At 37.8% G+C, this 22,017-nt stretch overlaps 1 protein-coding gene across 1 annotated transcript in view; it reads right to left on the minus strand.

The window, feature by feature from the left end:
- Window positions 1-3,923: 3,923 nt before the first annotated feature.
- Window positions 3,924-22,017, minus strand: part of LOC126234447 (sialin-like) — an 81,416-nt gene continuing 63,322 nt past the window's right edge. The window contains exons 7-9 of the mRNA XM_049943141.1: window positions 19,431-19,563; window positions 10,143-10,384; window positions 3,924-5,140 (exon numbers count right to left, since the gene is read on the minus strand). Of these exons, the coding sequence (XP_049799098.1) occupies window positions 4,976-5,140; window positions 10,143-10,384; window positions 19,431-19,563 (540 nt within the window). The 3' untranslated portion in view covers window positions 3,924-4,975. The remainder of the gene's footprint in view (window positions 5,141-10,142; window positions 10,385-19,430; window positions 19,564-22,017) is intronic.

Genomic DNA, 22,017 nt, shown 5'->3' on the forward strand with positions numbered 1-22,017 from the left:
TTGGATGAAAGGCTTCCCACATACGGCAGGAAAGCCATGGATTTAAATGTTTCCTCGTCATCTTCTGCATTCCTTATGGACACCTTAGGTTTTATTTGTAGTGCCTTACGTATCTGTTGTGGCGAATACCCGTTGTCCTCAAAAACTCTCTTCAGATGTAAAAGTTCGTCTTTTAAACTACTTTCATCAGATATGACGTGTGCTCGGTGTACCAAAGTTCTTAGAACACTACTCGTCTGCGAAGGATGGTGACAGCTATTTGCATGTAAATATAAGTCCGTATGGGTCGGTTTCCGATATACTGCATGACCCAAAGTGCCATCTTCTTTGCGCCGAACCAAGACATCCAAAAATGGAAGACATCCCTCCTTTTCCACTTCCATTGTGAACTGAATTTGTCCATGGATGGAATTCAGATGGTTTAAGAAGTCCTGCAATTTGTCCTCGCCATGGGGCCACACTACAAAGGTATCATCAACGTACCTCCAAAAAACTGTAGGCTTCAAACTAGCAGACTCCAGGGCCTTCTCCTCGAAGTCCTCCATAAATAAATTGGCCACCAAGGGTGACAAAGGACTACCCATGGCAACACCGTCAGTCTGTTCAAAAAAGTCGTTATTAAATAAAAAGTATGTGGAGGTCATCACATGGTGAAACAAGGCTAAAATCTCCTTATCAAAACTTTTTCCAATGAGATCTAAAGATTCAGAAAGAGGTACCTTAGTAAATAGCGACACTACATCAAAGCTGACTAATAGATCAGAGGTGTTCAGTTTCAAAGATTTTAATTTGCCAATGAAATCTGCAGAGTTCCTTATATGATGATCACATTTTCCCACAAGCGGCCTCAATAGTGACGCCAGGTGCTTGGCACAATCATAGATGGGAGAACCAATATTGCTCACGATAGGACGTAGAGGAACGTCTTTCTTATGGATCTTTGGGAGTCCATAAAGCCTTGGAGGCACTGCACCACTTGGTTTCAGTCTTCGTATGACTTCCCTCCAAACTGCACAAAATGCTCTTACTTACAAACCACACTGTACCAATTGTCTCATCTGTTCTCGACATGTTTGCAAGACCGCACTGATTGTCATGTTCCACATTTTGCCTGCCAATATCACTAATCCTAGACCTCCAAATTGATTATTCTTCCTGTGGCACTCTCACATATTTTTGCATGTTATTTTCTGTACTTTCCTGTGCCGCATGGACTTTTACCTCATCCTACCAACCCGGTCCCACTCCATACTCTTTCTCCCCTCGAAAGGTGTGGCCTTGACAGTCAGAGACAGTGGTCATGTGTGTGAGAGGTGCTTTTGTGTGAATGTGTGTGTGTTTGTTTGTCGTCTAATCCAGAAGAAAGCATTTTGGCCAAAAGCTTACTTGTTTAGCAGTCTTTTCATTGCACCTGTCTGTGACTCAACATTTCCATTGTATTGTGAGTAGCAATTTATTCTTTTCATAATATTGTTAACATAGTATATTGCATGGTATTTGGACCTCTTCTGTTTTTTATGTATGTGAATGATGTTAAATTGCTCTGTAAGGTCCAAAGTAGTTCTGTGTGCATAAAGTAATCCACTGCATCTAAAAAGATATCTTTTAATGAATTAGAGACTCATTGCAGTAATGAGACAAGTGAAATTGTTCAGTACTTTAATGAAAGCCACCTGAGTGTAAGTATCAGCATTACGAAAAGGATAGTTGCTGCTCACCATATAGTGGAGATGCAGAGTTGCAGATAGGCACAACGAAAAGACAGTAAGAAAATGAGCTTTCAGCCAACAAGGCCTTTGTCAGAGATAGAACATACACATACACGCTCATGCAAATGCAATTCACACACACATGACCATATTCTCTGGTGGCTGGGCCACAGTGCAAGCAGCTGCGCATGATGAGAGATGCAGTTGGGTGGCAGAGATAGGGAGGAGGCTGGGGCAGGGAGCATAAGGATAGCGGGGTAGGGGTGGGGGAAGGTAAAGTGCTGCTTGTGCTTGTGGGAACATACAGGGATGAGGTGGAGAAAGGCTAGGGCAACTAGGTACAGTCGGGAGGTTAGACAGAGTGTCAGGAGGGGGAGGGGGGGTGGAGGTGAGGTTAGCAGGAAAGGAGAGAGGTAAAAACACTGTGGGTGCATTTGTGGAACAGAGGCCTATGTAGTGCTGGAATGGGAACAGGGACGGGGCTAGAGGGTAAGGAGGGTTACAGGAACGTAGTATATATTGCAGGGAGAGTTCCCACCTGTGCAATTCAGATAAGCTGGTGGTGGTAGGAAGGATCCTAATGGCACATTCTGTTAATCATTGTCCATACCCTCTAGTCCTTTCCCTGTTCCCATTCCTGCACTACATCATCCTCTATTCCACCAAAGCACCCTTGGTCTTTTTATGTCTCTCCTATTCAGCTAATCTGCCCCGCCCCCCTCCCCTCTCTCTCCGTCTAATCATCTGACTCCACATCATCCCTATATGCTCCCACAAGCAGCACTTTACTGTCCCCCACCCCTACCCTGCTATCCCTCCCCCTCTCCGTCCCAGCATCCTCCTTACCACCGTCACCCGACTGTGTCTCCCATCATGCACAGCTGTTTGCAATGTGGCCTCAGCAGGCAGAAACTGTGGTCATGTGTGTGTTAATTGCAGTTGTGTCATTTTATGTGTGAAGTCGTTGTTGGCTGAGAACTCATTTTCTGACAGTCTTATTGTTGTTCCACCCTGTGATTCAGTATCTCCACTATATGGTAAGTGTAAGTACCAGTAACATATGTCTCACAGAGTTCCATAACATTGATGGAATTAAAATGTATGTAGGTAGTAAAATGATAAAAAAACATGATTGTAGTGTAAACTTACTTGGCTCAACCATTTAAAGTAATCTGAAAAAAGACAGGCTTGTCAACTTTTTAATACCTAAGTTACCTAAGAATATATTTGTAATGAGTAATTCAAAGCAAATCTAAATAAGCTATAGGTTCTTCTGAACAAAATATCAGGGATTGTGCCATAAACAGTCTCCAAGAACTGGAGTGCTGACTGTAGTGAACATGTTTCTTTTAAAAGCAATATTGCTTGTTATGGACTGCACCTCAGCATGTATTTTGTTTGATTTATGTCAGTACAGTACATGAAATAAAAAAAAATTTACATTAGTGGCCATAGAACATCATTTGGGTCAAAATTAGCCAGGGGAAAGCCTGTTACACTTATTTTCTCTTTCCACAGCAGAGATTAAGTTTCAGCTTAAGAAATTCCAATTTCAAAACCCTTTGTACACATTAGAAGGATATCATAGTTACATGCAAAATGAGAAGTGTTTTGAAAAGAATATGTCAACATCAGGAAACCATTTGTTTGTATTAACGTTTTTTGCATCCTTATTATTACTGGTATTATTATTATTATTAATGAACAGTGTTGTACAGATTTTTAAAATAGTTGTGTTGTATGTTTCATCAGATGGATGAACTGGGATACAAAGCTACCCTAAAATTCTTTGTTTTGGAGGTTTTTTGCCAACAGAAATTTATCCAAACTTGGTGGAGATCTACATGGAGTATGTCACCTTATTTTCAGCAGCTAGTGAGCTTAAAATATTTATAATATGGATAGAGGTAAATGTAACCATCAAGTAACAGCAGATGGGAACTCTGCTTCCACATGGTGAGTAAATGTATCTCTCTCTCTCTCTCTCTCTCTCTCTGAATAGTACATAATAATAATAATGAGTACTGTTATATTTGAAGCAGCTTGTTTTTATTTCACATTTTCTCTCACAGTTTGATTATTTAATAGACATATTTCATATGATTTTGAGGAAAAACACAGAAAATGAAACAATGTAGTAATAATATAGCATTTGTACGAAACAGATGATTAAAATAAATACAAAATTTTTGAGCTGAACAAAAGCATTATATTTATCCATAGAAATGGCAGAGGCAACAAGTTTCATGGAAACTATTGTGCTACTAGTATACTGTTATTATTTAAGATTAGGTTTATGCAGTAACATAATTTGTAGAAGGGATGAATAATAACTGTCTTGCTGTATTCAAAGGACTGGTGAGCATGTATGAGTTTTAAGACTTCACCATTATTTATTTATTGCAGACACCAGATAGGGTTATTGTTTTTTATCTACGTAGCAAGTAAAACAATTACTGAGGATGGCATGCAGGATAATAAAGAGATACAAAGTTCATAAATATTGTTTATTTTGTGTATGAGTATTTCTTCTGTTTACAACAGTATTAATGTTTATTGTACCACAAGAAAATTAAACTACAAACAGATTCAGGGAATTTACCTACTAATAAAATGTTTGGTTTAGACATAAAATGGGTTAAGTATTATACAAATGATATAATGGTGATATTTCACATACTCAGACATCTACATAAGTGCATACAAATACACACATGCATTCCAGAAATGTTGGCTGAGTGACAGCTTCAATGAGTTTTGTTTGCAAAATATGGAAAGAGAATGAAACAAATTTTTACTGTGGTCCATTAAAGCACTTGATGTATATGATTAACTAGAGTTCTGACACTATAAAGAGTCAGTAATATCAGACATGCAAATATGTGAACAAAACAGTCAGACAGGGAGCAGTCAATGAAATGAAATGTATCTGACAGAACAGTAAAGACATAGTTTATTTAGATGATAGAGCACCAACTGAAGCTCAAATATTAACATATTTAATGTCAATCTTTCAAAAACCCTACTTGTCAGGTTCATACAAATGTAATCCTGTACACAATTTTTCTGCTAGTAGGGGAAGAATACTTTCATTAAAGGTACACAAACATATTTTATAGTACTCAGATCATAGCTTCTAATACAGTAGTTACGAGGATAATATCAAAGTACTATGTCTCTTTGGTGGCTACATTTGCAATTGTAGCACAGCCGGATGAGCAATGGCAACAAGGCCTACTACCAAAATATCAAATAGATGTTTGGTATTATACTTTCTCTGTGATTGTGCTGATACTTGGTTCTTCCTTTTCAACTTTGGGTGTGTTCCAGGACTGCTCTTTAACACTTCCTAATGCAAAGTACAAAACATATGTACCTGCTGAAATTCCTGCAGCAATGTAAAATACTATATTCCATTGTGTAAGTGATGGCTGTAAAATAGGAAAGAGAGATAAAAATACATTAGATCTATTGTATTCAGTATTATAAACAATATTATTTACACCACAGCTTGTATTATCCCTTCTCTACTACCTGGTGTTAAAAGGGAACAGACACTGAAAGCATTATTGTTACATATGTGTTATGTAGGTATACTAACTAAAACTTTCTTATATGGGGAAGGTCATCAGAACAATTGGGAAGATGATCTGTTGCCAAGCACTGCCATGAATATAAACATAAAATAAAGTACAATGGGACCAGCGATGTGGTGAAATTAGCAAGTTTCTGTGACAGCATAGTTAAAAGAGTCTTTCAACATACAGATATTAGAAAACTTAATAAACTGAGACAGAGTTTCCAGTTGAAACACAGCTTGGGGTCCAGTACTCACTTAATTTAGAGCCCATAATGTTTTTTGTTACAGTATGGTGTGCAATAAGCATTTTTGAATCACAAGGATAGCTACACACATACAAAGATTACTAAACCACTACATGTTAACATTTCAACACAGCTCTCCAACATAATATAACACAGACAAAAACAGCTAGAAGCAAATGTCAAGGTCTTTTGTGTGGTTTCTCACACCACTTGTCAGTGTCGGTAAATCTTTGAAAGAAGCCTTGTAGGCATTTGTGGGACAATTTGATACAGTGTGAGACACTGTCTATCACAGTCACAAGATGGTGATGAAGATTTGGGTTGTAACCTCCAGTTATGGAAATACTGGCATGAGATACCTAGATCAGAAGTTGGGGAGCTATTGCCCAGTCACTGACATGGCCAAGCCTCCTGAACTATATTAGAGGAGTATAAGATGTATATATAAATTAAACATGAGAAGACTGAGAGTAGATCTCTGTGGCAAGCCATTATTCAATACTTCTGGACAGCTAGTGTGTTCTCCTGTGGTTACAGTAAATGATATTCCAACTGACATGTTGTTTGTTAGTTTCATTGTCCTCTGCATGGAGCAGTTTGTAATAATTTGTAAAGTAACCCACACCTCCAAACTGTATCATATGCTACACTTAGATTAGTGCAAGCAAATGATGCTTTTTGCTTCATCTGGTATCATGCTTCAATAAATATTATTAATCCTCGAGCAGGTGCGCCATTTTTCACGACATGAGCAGGCATGCGGCACACTTTGTGCGTATGTATAGGATAGCTTTGTTTATGTTATGTATCATCAAAATCACAGTTTAATCTTAGTTTATTTAAACAATGAGAAAATAAACTTACATAATATGACCTTAACCACTGTTTTATTAAACAATAATGAAATAAATTTTCACTATAATACTCTGTTGTCAAGGGCAGATGTTACAGAGACAGCAATGACCCACTCAAAGCGTTAAACAATGCAGTTGCATCAGATCCCAGCCAGCTGCTTGTTCAATCATTAATAACCTCATATACAACTGCCTCATTGTGGGATTATGTTGCTAGTTCGTAATCAAGGTCACTTTTTTGCACGAATCATACATTTTTTTCTCCCCTAGCTCTCTTTGTATTTTATATTACTGCTGCTCACTTGGACATATGACAACACAATTTATTGCTGTGTTCCCTGAACCAATAGTGAACAAACTGGTATGGGTTTGCAGTTGTGAAACAACAATGGACCGTGCTGAAACATTTTGTTTTTGGTTGGCGTACTTTATGCACAGGCACGCCCGCTCGAGGGTCAATGATAAGACTTGATGAACACTACTCAGTCCTGTTCCAAAGCCAGCTAGTTTAACAGGAAGATTCTGAAAGATCATTGGGCTAATCCAAGTGTACATAACCCTTTCAAGGCACTTATACAGGGTGTTTCAAAAATGACCGGTATATTTGAAACGGCAATAAAAACTAAACGAGCAGCGATAGAAATACACCGTTTGTTGCAATATGCTTGGGACAACAGTACATTTTCAGGCGGACAAACTTTCGAAATTACAGTAGTTACAATTTTCAACAACAGATGGCACTGCAAGTGATGTGAAAGATATAGACGACAATGCAGTCTGTGGGTGCGCCATTCTGTACGTCGTCTTTCTGCTGTAAGCATGTGCTGTTCACAACGTGCAAGTGTGCTGTGGACAACATGGTTTATTCCTTAGAACAGAGGATTTTTCTGGTGTTGGAATTCCACCGCCTAGAACACAGTGTTGTTTCAACAAGAAGAAGTTTTCAACGGAGGTTTAATGTAACCAAAGGACCGAAAAGCGATACAATAAAGGATCTGTTTGCACAATTTCAACGGACTGGGAACGTGACGGATGAACGTGCTGGAAAGGTAGGGTGACTGCGTACGGCAACCACGGAGGGCAATGCGCAGCTAGTGCAGCAGGTGATCCAACAGCGGCCTCGGGTTTCCATTCGCCGTGTTGCAGCTGCGGTCCAAATGACGCCAACGTCCACGTATCGTCTCATGCGCCAGAGTTTACACCTCTATCCATACAAAATTCAAACGCGGCAACCCCTCAGCGCCGCTACCATTGCTGCACGAGAGACATTCGCTAACGATATAGTGCACAGGATTGATGACGGCGATATGCATGTGGGCAGCATTTGGTTTACTGACGAAGCTTATTTTTACCTGGATGGCTTCGTCAATAGACAGAACTGGCACATATGGGGAACCGAAAAGCCCCATGTTGCAGTCCCATTGTCCCTGCATCCTCAAAAAGTACTGGTCTGGGCCACCATTTCATCCAAAGGAATCATTGGCACATTTTTCAGATCCTAAACGATTACTGCATCACGCTATCTGGACATTCTTCGTGAATTTGTGGCGGTACAAACTGCCTTAGACGACACTGCGAACACCTCGTGGTTTATGCAAGATGGTGCCCGGCCACATCTCACGGCCGATGTCTTTAATTTCCTGAATGAATATTTCGATGATCGTGTGATTGCTTTGGGCTATCGGAAACATACAGGAGGTGGCGTGGATTGGCCTCCCTATTCGCCAGACATGAACCCCTGTGACTTCTTTCTGTGGGGACACTTGAATGACCAGGTGTACCGCCAGAATCCAGAAACAATTGAACAGCTGAAGCAATACATCTCATCTGCATGTGAAGCCATTCCGCCAGACACGTTGTCAAAGGTTTCGGGTAATTTCATTCAGAGACTACGCCATATTATTGCTACGCATGGTGGATATGTGGAAAATATCGTACTATAGAGTTTCCCAGACCGCAGCGCCATCTGTTGTTGACAATTGTAACTACTGTAATTTCGAAAGTTTGTCTGCCTGCAAATGTACTGTTGTCCCAAGCATATTGCAGCAAACGGTGTATTTCTATCGCTGCTCGTTTAGTTTGTATTGCCGTTTCAAATATACCGGTCATTTTTGAAACACCCTGTAAATACTGCTCAGTAATGGGACTGGGCTATTGCTATGACCTTTGATTGCTCCATTTTTTGTAGGATTGAACCAGTTATCATAATATCAGAGACAAAATCTGCCAGCCATCTTTTTTCATAGTTTGGGATGGATTGTGTCACTATCCAGTGCCTTTACAGGTTTTAGAGTTTTAAGAGCAGCCAAAATTTCAGATGCAGAGAAAGTTCTTGAGAATTCAGATTATTCATTAATGGTCTTTTTGAGCAATGAATGTTTGTGTCTGATGTATCTTATGTCTGTTTTATCTCTTGGTGCTCTGGATGTAGACAGTAAATGTGACCCAATCCTATTAGCAGAGAGATGAGTCTTGCCTCTTACTTTTATTTTGTTTCTACCCAACTTCCTTACTAATTACCATGCTTATCTACTTGATGTTTGAAAATTGAGTGACTCAACAGACAACTAGATAATCTTGAAGATCTCCTGGCTAAAATTTGTCACAAGACATGGACTCACATGGTTCTTTCCAGGACCTTTGGAACTGTCATCACACAGATGATGATGGCAAGGGGTTAAGGACAGTTGAAACTAAACACAGTAATGAAAGTTTGCTCATTTGCCATTTTCATTTTTATAACTGCCTTGAAAAGTAGAAATGTTATTGCAGATCCCATCAGTGCAGTGGATGTCTCAGAATTCTAAGTGAGTAGCTTGTTGTGTAGATTAGGCTGTGCTGGTGAGAGGAGTGATCTATGGATACATAGCAAATGCAGTGAAAGCAGGTAGCTCAATAAATTGGCTGAGTGAGAATATCAAAATGAGGCTTGTTTATTTGAACAATTTCATAAAAAATACTGTATTTTTGCTAGGCAGCTGTCTGCTGAAGAGAAGAAGATACAGGATACATTGTAACATAGTCTGCTAAATTGAAATGTTGTGATAGATACTATATTTTAGAAACCTATTTTCAGGTGAGCTGTGGTAAGTATACACTTATATGATCTGATCCTTTTGTAGGCATTAGCTGGTTAAGAGACAGATGAAGTATACAGGAGACAGTCCTGTATACGTTGTACTTGAAAGAAGTGGATTCACATTTTAGTTGCCATGAACAAATTTCAAACTGGTGATGTATCATAGTATTTACTTCTATCTGATTAGTAAAAAAATGAACAAAAAATTAAGAAATGTGGTACTGTAATAATGCCTTACAGCATAAACTCTTAATGTCCAATCATCAAATGGATTTGCAGATTGCACCTATAATGTAATAAATGGAGAAATAGGAACCTAGCATTGTATGCAGATCTATAGACCTACTAGGTAGCACCTATGGCAACAGAGACCACAATGCTGGATCTAATTTTATTTCATAAAACAGTCACATACACATATAATAAAAACTTTTTTTTAAAAAACTCACAATAGGCCAATACAAATCACCTGGAACTGAGTATTGTTATATGTCCAGTATATTCCACTTGAGTCAGAACGCAACTAAACTACAGGGACTTTAAAGCATCACACTCCACAATTGTGATTTAACCTTCATAATTTGTGTCCCAAAAACTGTATTTTGATTTGTATGGAGAAGCATTAATGAGTGGATGTCATTATTTATATAAAAAAGCCATGTTCTAAATACTCACATTTTCATTAATCAGGGCTCCTACAGCAAGTGGAGCAAATATTCCACAGGATGTAACTACTGTGTGAAGAAGTCCTGATATTGTACCAGCAAAGTTGCGTGCCAGATCCATGTGATTAAGATAACTTCCTCCATAGAGTGCTGAGTTTGTTGTTGTTGTTATTATTAGAAGAACCACAATAACACTTGAATTGCAGCCCACAAATGTAATGATGATAAAAGCTACTGCTGGCCCAATTGCCGCTGGAAAAAAATGTTGCATATCATAAAGAGAATTTCAGCACAGTGGGAATGGGCACTATCTTAAAGTTCAAATTAAGTGTTTGCATGCGACAAAGACTAATTATATTACATAAATGTTCTAGAAATATTTACTTACTAAGCAATTATTTAGAACCCATGTAAACATGAAGTTTCACTATCTTATATCTCAGTTTTCTCTGATAACCCCAATAAAAGATTAAAATTTTAACCATTTAAAAAAAATCTGGCATTCTATAGGTTTAGCATGAAGTGTTAGAGCCCTTAATTGGGTAGGTAGGTTAGACAAATGGATGGATTGAAGGTGTAGTGGGAATTAGTGAAAATTGCAGGCAGGAAGAACAGGACTTTTAGTAAAATGGGTACTGGGTTATCAACACAAAAGCAGACAGAGGTAATGCAAGAGTATGTACAAAAATGAATAAGGTAATAATAATAAGCCATAGTTACTATGAAAAGCTTAGTGAACACATTACTGCAGCCAAGGCAGACACAAAGCCAACACCCTCTACACTAACACAAGTTTATATGTCTACTACCTCTGCAAGCGATGAAGAATTTTTGATGAAATAAAAAAAAGAGTTATTTTGGTTGTTGAGAGAGATGAAAATTTAATTGTAAGGGAGGGGTATTGTAGTTTGATAGTAAGAAAATTAAGAGAAGAAAAGATAGCGGGAGAAAATGAACTGGGGGAAAGGGGAAACATTGACTGGGGGAAAAGTATGAAAGGGGAAGGAGCCTGCTGGAATTTCACACATAGTGCAGTTTGGTCACTGCAGACTTGTTTAAGAATCATGAAAGAGGGCTGCATATTTGGAAGTGAGAGGGTGACACTGGAAGGTGTTAGCTATATAATAGTGAGACAGAAAATTCAAAACCAAATTTTAAACAGGAGAAGTTTCCAGTGGCAGATATGAACTCTGACCACAATTGACTGATCATAAACTGCAAATTAATACAGTTAAAAATACATAAAGTTAGGAAATTAATGAGATGGCACCTGGATAAAATGAAACAGCCACTGGTGACAATGTTTTAAAGGGAGCATTAGGTAATGTTAAGTGGGTAGCTTGTGAAATAAAATGGTGAAGGCAGCAAAAGATCAAAAATGAAGAAAATGTCAAGGCCCAGTTTAATTTAATCACATGGCTAGGGCCCCCCGTCGGGCAGACCGTTCACCGGGTGCTGGTCTTTCAATTTGATGCCACTTCAGCGACCTGCAGTCAAGGAGGATGATAGGATGATGATGAGGACAACACAACACCCAGTCCCTGGGCGGAGAAAATTTCCCGACCCAGCCAGGAATCGAACCCGGGCCCAGAGAATTGACATTCCATCATGCTGACCATGCAGCTACCGGGGGTGGACAAGGCCCAGTATAATTCTTGATTAACACATGTGATGTGGACTATAACTGACAAAAGGAGGGAGTAGATACAGAAGGGCTATACAAAGGAAATGAATTTGATGAGAGGCATGATAGTGTCAGAAGAATTCGACAGAGCACTGGGAGTTCTATGTCAGAAAAGGCACTTTGAGTAGATAACATTTCCTCATAATTATTGTCATCCTTGGGAGAACATACTATGAAAAACAGGTAGCAGACTATGTTGTATTGGTGGAATACTTGGGAAATGCAATCAGTCCACACTGAAGATTGCTTTCTAATCTTTCATGCAACCCATCCTAGAATGTTGTTCAGATGTGTGGACCTGTCCCAACAGGATTAACAGGAGGTATTAAATGTATACAGAGGAGGGCAGCACAAGTGGTCATCAGTTTGTCTCACCCATTGCAGAGTGTCACAGATATGTTGAAAGAAGTGAACTGTCAGACACCTAAAGATGCAAGCTGTCCTGAGAAAAAATACTAACGAAGTTTCAAGAAATGGTTTTAAATGATGACTCTAAGAATTTACTACAACCTCTTATATATTGTGAGGACAACATCTGGTTAATTTCAGCATGCACAGAGGCATTTAAACAGTCATTCTTTCACACTTCATATGTGACTGGAAAGGGGAGAAAGCCCTGATAGCTGGTACAATGGGACATGTTCTCTGCCATGCTCTTCACAGTGATCTGCAGAGTATGGCTGTAGATGTAAATAAAACTGGTCCTCTTACAGGACACATGAGACAGGTGAAATACACTGAGACTTCAGGAAAAATGCAATAATTCCGATTCCAAAGTAGGCATGTGCCAACAGGTGCGAATATTACTGAACCATAGTTTAATAAACTATGGTTGCCAAATGCTAATATAAAATTACATATAGAAGAATGGAAAAACTGATAGAAGATGACCTCAGGGAAGATTAGTTTAGATTCTAGAGAAATTTAGGAACATGCAAGGTAATACTGACCCTACAACTAGTCTTGGACAACAGACTGAAAAAGGCAAACCTATGTTATAGCATTTGTAGATTCAGAGAAAGGTTTTGACAATGCTGACTCAAATATACTCTTGTAAATTCTGAAGTTAGCATGGAGCAAAAGGTTATCTACAACTGGTACAGAAACCAGACTGTAGTTACAAGAGATGAAGGATGTGAAAAGTGAACAATAGTTGAGAAGGGAGTAGCCAATCCACAGTGTTATGCATACTGCACACGAGCACACATTAAAGGAAACAATTCAGATATTTTAAAAATGAATTCAAGTGCAAGGAAAATAAAGTAATACTTTTATGTTTGGCTGTAGTAATCCTGTCAAAAGATGGCACAGGACTTGGAAGATCAATTGGATGGTGGTTATGCATCAGTTGACCAAGCACCATTGTGTATTTTTTTAGATTTTTGTACCCACTCATGTGTGGAAGTGTAAACTATCCATAAAAATTGTTTTACACCAATATGATCAATTTTTCAACTAGGAAGTTAATTTGAATGAAACGGCAAACACTCCACCTCAATTATCACATTTTACAACAGTTGACTAACCATGCAATCTTATAGTTTTATTTTGCATCAGTTGGCTATGTGGCAAATAAATATCAGTTGGACACATGATGCATTAATGCTTTGCCTGTGCTCTCTCTCTCTCTCCCTCCCTCCCTTCCTCTCTCTCTCTCTCTCTCTCTCTCTCTCTCTCTCTCTCTCTCTCTCTCTCTCTCCCTCTCCCCACCCCTTCACCCCCACCCACTCATGTGGTGTGGTTCTCTCTCCCAAATGTTGTTTGTTTTTCCCATTGTGAGACAGTCCTCTAATAATATATTTTATAGTTTTTACTGTTCTTGAGTGTTGTTTGGATAATGGAACATGAGCAGAATGTGTAATGGAGATCGTGAAGAAGAAGGTGGGTGAACTTGAAACTCAAGTTAGTTTCTTAGTATACAATTGGGTTTTGAGGTGCCGTAATTGCAAATTATATGTAGGTTCTTCTAGCTATGATTCATAAAAGTGACATTCTAAATTACTATATTTAATTAAGCATCTGGTTTTCCATACACAGGAAACTGAAGATGCAGTAGGCATCCAGTGACTTGCCTTTGCAACATCTGATCCATCACATAAATGTGCTGTTGATGTCATACCATCGAGTCCAATAAAGTCTAATTTAAGCCCCAACATCTGTACAGCCATATTATGAAAGAAATAATGTTTCCAATTTGGGTGCTGTGATAACAACTAAAATTTCTGAAGGCTGTGAAGAAATACAAGATCACGAAATGTTGAATGATGAATACATAGGAGAGTCTTCAAATGGGAGATCAAGGAAGGGACAGGCAAGAAAGTACCCATCACAAAATTGATATATAAGGAGGACAAATGTGTTAGAAATAAGACTTTCATAACTCAAAGAGTAAAAGTAAAAGAAAAGAAAGGCATCAGGGAATATCTCTGTCCCTAAAATGTTTTTCAAAGTTAAGAAGGGATAATTTAAAATTTTACAATACTGACTCACATGATGCTCAAACAGCACTTATTTGCACTATGGTATGCCTACAGGAAAATGAAATAACAAGGGAGAGACTTAAGAACTTACAGAAAAGGACGTAAAGAAGGGTACATAATATGCAGGTACTTGTATGTAAAACTTTCTACTCTATACTTTTAGAATATCCAGCAGAATGAAACACTTGGCTCTACAGAAAATTAAGTCACCACGGGACTTTAGACACTTCCAAGGAGTGGGTTTATGAAAGAACAGGCTTGCTGAAGAGAAATGCAAAGAAGTAGTAGATCATATCAGAAAAATTCATAAATACAAATCTCACTTTGAAGAGGTGAAACAAATAGAAAATTCCTTGTCCCAGAAATTACCCTTTACCTCATGTACAGTCTGTACAAAAAAGAATACTCAGACCCTGTACACTGGCCTCTTACAAGAAAACTTTACTTTCAAAATTTAATTTACAAAGAAAGAAGCTGAAAAAAGACATATGTGGCCTAATGTTTGTGACAGACTTGAGGTCCTGATAAAAAATTGTGACAATTTAGTGGCACAAAACCATAAGACCAATGAAAAGTGCTCATTTTGATATAGTGAAGGCTGCTCAGGATCAGAAATCTTTAGATATTTTAAGAGCAAAAGAAGATGAGAACGTAGAAGTTCATTATGTTGAACTTGAATAAATGTTGCCTCCTCCAAGAATTCCTCCAAATGTTGTGTTCTGCAAGCAACAATTGTGGCTATATAACCTAGGTATTCATAATGCTAGTACGGACACAGGACACTGCTAAGTATGGTTAGAGGATGAGGCAGGACATGGAGAAAATAGAAACATCAAGATGTTTTTCATGCTAAAACCCGTTTTAGATCAGCATCCTGCATTGTAGAAAATAAGCAGAGAATTCTTATACCTAGACATATATTCCTTCGAGATGACAGCAATTTTGCAGACATATGAGGGTGAGTCAAATGAAAACCTTAAATATTTTTTTAAGTATTTTTTATTGTGCAGAAGTGGTACAAAGCTGTATCACTTTTCAACATAATCTCCTCCACACTCAATGCAAGTCCTCCAGCACTTACAAAGTGCATAAATTCGTTTAGAAAAAAATTCTTTTGGTAGTCCACGCAACCACTCATGCACATGCACCGTGTGGTGTACCTCTTCAACAGAATGGAACTTCTTTCCTCCCATTGCGTCTTTGAGTGGTCCAAAGATATGGAAATCACTTGGGGTAAGGTCTGGTGAGTATGGAGGATGAGGAAGACACTCAAAATGCAGGTCTGTGATTGTTGCAACTGTTGTACGGGCAGTGTGGGGCCTTGCATTGTCATGTTGCAAAAGTACACCTGCTGACAGCAATACACATCACTTTAATTTGATTGCAGGCCGCAGATGATTTTTTAGGAGATCTGTGTATGATGCGCTAGTGACAGTGGTCGCTCTACGCATGTAATGCTCCAAAATGACGTTTTTTTTTCCCCAAAAGAGAGTCGGCATAACCTTCCCTGCTGATGGTTCTGTTCGAAACTTCTTTTGTTCCTTGCTCGCTCTCTTCACTTCCGATTGGTGGAAGTGAACCCAGGTTTCATCCCCAGTAACGATTCATGCGAGGAAGCCATCGCCTTCTTGTTCAAAGTGCCGAAGAAGTTCTTCACAAGCATCAACACGTCGTTCTCTCATGTCAGGAGTCAGCTGCCGTGGCACCCATCTTGCAGACACTTTATGAAACTGGAGTACGTCATGCACAATGTGGTGTGCTGACCCAAGACTAATCTGTAAACATGCTGCAATGTCATTCAGTGTCACTCAGCAGTTTTCCCTCACTATGGCTTCAACTGCTGCCATGTTCTGTGGAGTCACAACTCGTTGTGCCTGACCTGGATAAGGAGCATCTTCCACTGAAGTCACACCATTTGCGATCTTCATACTCCATTTGTAGACTTGCTGCTGTGACAAACATGCATCACCTTCATTCATCAATGAACATCAATAGGTTTCACTCCTTCACCATGCAAAAACTGAATAACAGAATGCTGTTCTTCCCTGGTGCAAGTTGCAAGTGGGGCAGCCATCTTTATACTGATACTGTGATGGTATGTGTACATCTGCACTATGCTGCCAACCTACAGGCCATTCTGCATGCTGTTTGTAGTATGCTTCCCAACCTACAGGATAACGGAACGAAATTTTGATTTGATATTAAAAATTTAAGGTTTTCATTTGATTCACCCTCATAGCATGCACTCTCAAACTGCAACAGAGAATTTTTATACCAAATGATTACATGTATGTCCTGGAAGTGTGTCACAAAAGAAATCCTCTTACTGTCCATTTCAAGAGTGTGTCAAATGTAGAAAACAACATAGTAAATCACAAAACCAACTCCCAGAAAAGAAAATAAAGTGGTTGATGATGAGAGATGTAGAACAGTTTAAAGACAAACCATTGAATATATTGTTCAAAACTGAATTTAATGATGAACAATTTGATATTGACATTATAGCCCAAGATGCTGGATGTGGCAGTCATGTATGTACAATGTGTGCTTGCTTGTGTGTATGAGTGCTGTGTCTTTCTCTTTTGCTGAATAAGGCTGTGGCCAAAAGCTTTATGTAAATGTCTTTTAACTGTGGCTCTCTGCAGGCAAACATGTCTTATTTACAGTAAGTAGTGCTCTATGTTTTCCTACATTGTTGATATTCTTCTATGGAGTTTCCATTGTTTGAAATTGACATTAGTAAGAAATTAGCTGGTTGACCTCCTCCAATGTGGGATAAAATCAATTTTCATGCCCTCTTAACACTTCTATGGTCAAATGGGAACCCAATTTCTAAAGCCAAGCTAAAGGGCATTCATTCCCTGACGGGTCTCATTCCAAATGATGCACAAGATTTTTACCACAAACACTTCATGCACCCTGACTCTGATGATGAAACTGATGGCTTTGGCTGCTCACAACTGTTGTTTATTGTTGATAGTGAAATATCAAAATAAGAAATTTCTATTTTTCACTTATGCAAGTCTTAAGTTTCCATTTCTTTGTAAGAGTGTTTATTATAATTTCATGTCTACAAAATTTACAACAAAAAACATCCTAAGAAATAGCTTCATTCTATTTAAATTAAATGTATGCGATAATTTTGTAATGTTGTAGTCGGTATCTGGCATTCATATATTCAAATAAGGTGTGTAAATGTATAAAATCAATGTTACTACCTGTGTTCTTATGTCAATAAAATACAATTATAGCTCCAAACTATTATTTATTATCATAATTTTTTATTTCTAGAAATGTTTTTTCTAATTGCATTAGAGAGTGTGCAGTATTTTCTGAATATACGAGGAGCATTTTTCTTCAAGTTATGTAGGAAGATGTTACTTGAATAAACAGATAAATAAAAAGCTTAAACATTGAATGGTAATGCTATTTTCCTTCTACACCAGTTAAGCATCTTTAAATATAACCTGAACTAATACAATTGTATAATGATTTATGAAATAATTGACATGACATTACATCCTTCTCTAATTTTCATCACTTGACAAAGAGACGTTTTGGCCTGGAATCAGCTAACATAAAATGTAGAACTGAAAATCATATATAAAAGCATCACATGACCAAGTACCATTTCTATATAAAGTCACAGTTTTGCTACATTTTATATGATTTTAAGATATGGGCATGTAAATTTAATTCAGTTTCATAATTGTAGTGCTTAAAAAACTAGATTTGGTGTAGGAACTGAATTCATATTAACTCTTTCACATTTTCGCAGTATCTCAAAATAAAGTTTTAGTGCTTGGTAAGCTGATGCATAACACCATCCAATTGAATGAAATGGATAGTCTCTTTGAAAGAGGTTAAAAGAACATCAACAAAATTAACATGGGTAATGGAATGCAGAGCTGTATCAAATCTGCCTTCACGCTGAATGGCTGGAGAGTATTATGTTTCCTGTCAAAATATTTTCAATTAATGAAAGCTGTAGGTACTCAAAATAGTTTCTGCTGTTGCAGTGCTACCCACTTTCAAATCTCTATTACTTCTCCATTTTTCACATCTTGGTAGGGTAGTCCATCATCATCATCATCATCAGTGTTCTCCCTAAAGGCAGGTTTTCACATGGTAGTTCTCCAGGCTGTCCGGTCTTCTGGCCACCCTCTTCAGGTCTGCATAATTTTCTCTTCCCTTTATGTCATCTACCACCTTGTATCTCCTTCTTCCTCTCAGTCTTCTCCCACAAACCAATCCTTCCAAAGCATCTACTAGCAAGCACTCCCTTCTCAATGAATGTCCCAACCAGTTCTTTTTCCTTTCTCTTACAACCTTCAGCAGACATCTTCTCTCACCAACCCTTTCCAATACTCTTTCATTACTCACTCTTTCCGCCCAGCAAACGTTAATTGATGTGTAAAAAGTCTTCTCATTGATTTATGAAAAATCCTCACGCAAGAAGAATAAATTGTCATGGAAACAAGTAAATACCTGTAGTAATTTTTCTGTGCCACACAACAAGCAAAAACCCTTGCACAGGCTGGCCAGTCACTGTTAGACAGTGAGTGATAGTAGGAAAAGCCTTCCTTTCAACTATCAAGTAAAAGTGCTGTCTTCAGCATTTTTAATTGGATGTTTTATTGACATAAACTAGGTGGTAGGTGTTATCCAAAAAGGGCAATATTTAAAAATGTATGTAATTTATTTTTGACTACACTACTAATGAAAAGAGAAACATTTCTATGAAGAGAAACTAATTTATGAATTACAAGGAGTTACCTTACTGTACTCATGTGAGTTTAAGGAAACTATCTGTAATTATTGAACTGCTAATTGCTAATTTTAATCTATTGATAAAAAATTAAATAATAGTAACAAAAAGTAATAACTAAAGAAAAAATGATGAAGTGTTTCGTTTTCTAAACATGACAGGTTTGAAACTTAGAAACATTATATTATTCTCAGCTAATAAACTATTAAATGTATTATGCTATGCCATATTACTCTTAAGATTATGTTAGAAAAATAAATGGAAATGAAAACAGTGAATCATGAGATGTAAGAAAAAGTGAAAACAATGTTTTCTATTACTGTATTAAATGCAATGTCAGAACATTCATGTGAATAAGGTAATTACCAACTGCATTGAAAACTCTGTACGCTGCCAAGTGAGAGAGGTATCCCTTCCCTCGGATCCATTGAGATAGCCAACCAAATACACTGCCAAACACCCAGCAAAACACATATGGCAATGCAGAAAGTAGACCGCTCTGAAAGATGGGACACACTATGTAACATTCCACAAATTTTATAAACTAAAAGACTATTTTTTCAATTAACAACAGAGACAAAAATTTATGTTCATGAAAAGTTTGGCATAGGGCATTGTTGAACAGTGATCTACTATTTTTTATTTATTTTATTTCTTTTTACACGTAGTAATCACATGATGACTTTTGTAAACATCATATAATGTACAAAGTTAATTCATATTATATTTATCTAGAAAGTTTATTATGTAATCAATACAGGGTATATCATAATTAATTGTGTAAGCACATATACTTTAAAGTACTTGATACAAAGCAAAAAAGGCCTCAGTTAACACAGCTCTACAAATGAACTGTTCTGGAGATAATTGTGATTTAGTTGTTGCCAGCTACTACCAATGTGATTCTGCATAAATGCTGCATGCCAATGGTGTGGCCGCCATTTACATTTTCAAGGTATGGGATTGTAGACAGAGTGCCACTCATGCCAGTTGTGTGCAGAGCATCAGTTATGTTGTATGAGTGATGGTGGTAACATGCAACATTACAGTAATGAGAATTTTCAGATATGGCATATATATGGGAAATAGTAGAGCAGCTAGTGTCATCACTGTCTTGAGCTCTCATTAAAGTCAGTCAACCCAGTTAATTTTTGGGGCACAACGGAGGTGGAAAACACGATTGTGAGAGGCAGCATTAAAAGGCAGAATAATAAAGAGGTAAATAGACTGTAATATCTCTTTATATTCTACTTATTATCCCTGCACAATTCGATGAGTGAACAACGTTTCCTACTTGACCATCTATATACTCACAGAATCGATGTGCAAAGTAGTACAGTACTATTACTATTCCATGAGCACATAATTACTCTTTGTAATATTCTCTCTGGCGTATGTTGAGAGGACTTCTAGGATCTTCTCCGTGCCAAATAGCCACATTGAATAATTGTAATGTTGCTATCGAGATTACTTAAGAAAGAGATTGGAAATATATTGTATGCTAATCAAGAGAATATATACTGAGCATTTACATCAAAGGTGTGTATTATATATGTATTGTCTAATTGGAAATTTGCACGGAGGTGTCGTTTCATTGGTAATCAGTAGGGAACTTCCGATGAATTGGAAACGAACTTGCAATTATTAGATCCAAGAGCTCCATTATTTCATCGGATAATTAAACTCTATCAAAGCAAACTTTCCGCTTGATCTGAGGTTTCCCAGCTGACTACGTAAGGCAAGAAAACCAAGACATTTTATTTACACAGGATTGCAAATCGCTTCAAATAATCGAGACTGCAGACAAGGAGAGTCATCGTCCGATTCTGATTAAACAAGCTTAATTATAACTTTCTTGAGTGACTGTGATGACTGTGATATGGCTGCTTATGAATGAGATCATTAATAAAATACTAATAACTAACTTTCCTCCTCACTAGCAACCAGTATAAATACAATATTAATTAAAATTATATTGGCGACCGTGACAGGACTCTCTTGGATTGTTCTATAATACATGTATTTTCTGTTTCATGATAAACTATGAGAATGAGCTGGAACTAAGCTGCAGAGATATCCTGTGCTGACAGTAAAGGTTGCCGATAGGAACAGTTTCACCTACTAGACAAGAAGTGCACTCCAGATAAAGGGCAGAAGAAACCAATTTTTAATTTTGTAGTTAAAATAGAATTTGAAGTATCTTGGAAAGAAGTTTTCAGAGAGTAGTTAGCTTGTAGAATTTTAATGTTGTGTGATTATTATTTTGTGTGTCAGCATTTAACTTGATTATCTCAGTGAATTAATCTGAAAGTTAAACTTAGTTAAGACATTAATTTTGAAACAATATTCAGTGATTTATAAACTATGATACATAATTATTACATGGTATTAACTAGAGCTGCATATAAAATGTCCATGCATCAGCAACAAGACGTGCCAAAGGCCTGAGAGGCATGAAATCCAGAAAGGTTAATAGGTTGAGTCACTGATCTACAGATCACTCCCACCATGAACTGGCCAATCAAGGGGGTTTGCTCCTTACCATATTCCCTGAGGCACACGTTTACTGGCAACAACTGCAGAGAGCAGAGGTCTGAATATGTTCGGGCATTAACTAGAGACACTGCTGCATTTGTATCTACCTGCAGGTGTAGCTGTCAGAAGAGAACCAAAACCTTGATAAAAAGCTTGTTGGAATAATGATTGGAAACCAGCTCTGATGACAACTTTTTCTGAATACCCACATCCAAGCTTTTTGATGCTGTGTTCTGGAAAGCTGAGTGGCAGACTATGACAAAGTGGCCTTTTTTCTAGCACTTACAAGACAGACAGCCCAATGATGGGGACACTGATGTGTTGTATTTGGAGTAACATGACATAAGTGATGGCAATAGCATGTGGTGTCTGGAATGCTGTTTATGCACTGTGTGGGAGTCATCAGACTGGCTGGCTT

This window comes from Schistocerca nitens, chromosome 2 (genome assembly GCF_023898315.1).
Source record: "Schistocerca nitens isolate TAMUIC-IGC-003100 chromosome 2, iqSchNite1.1, whole genome shotgun sequence".
Classification (NCBI taxonomy): Eukaryota; Metazoa; Arthropoda; class Insecta; order Orthoptera; family Acrididae; genus Schistocerca; species Schistocerca nitens.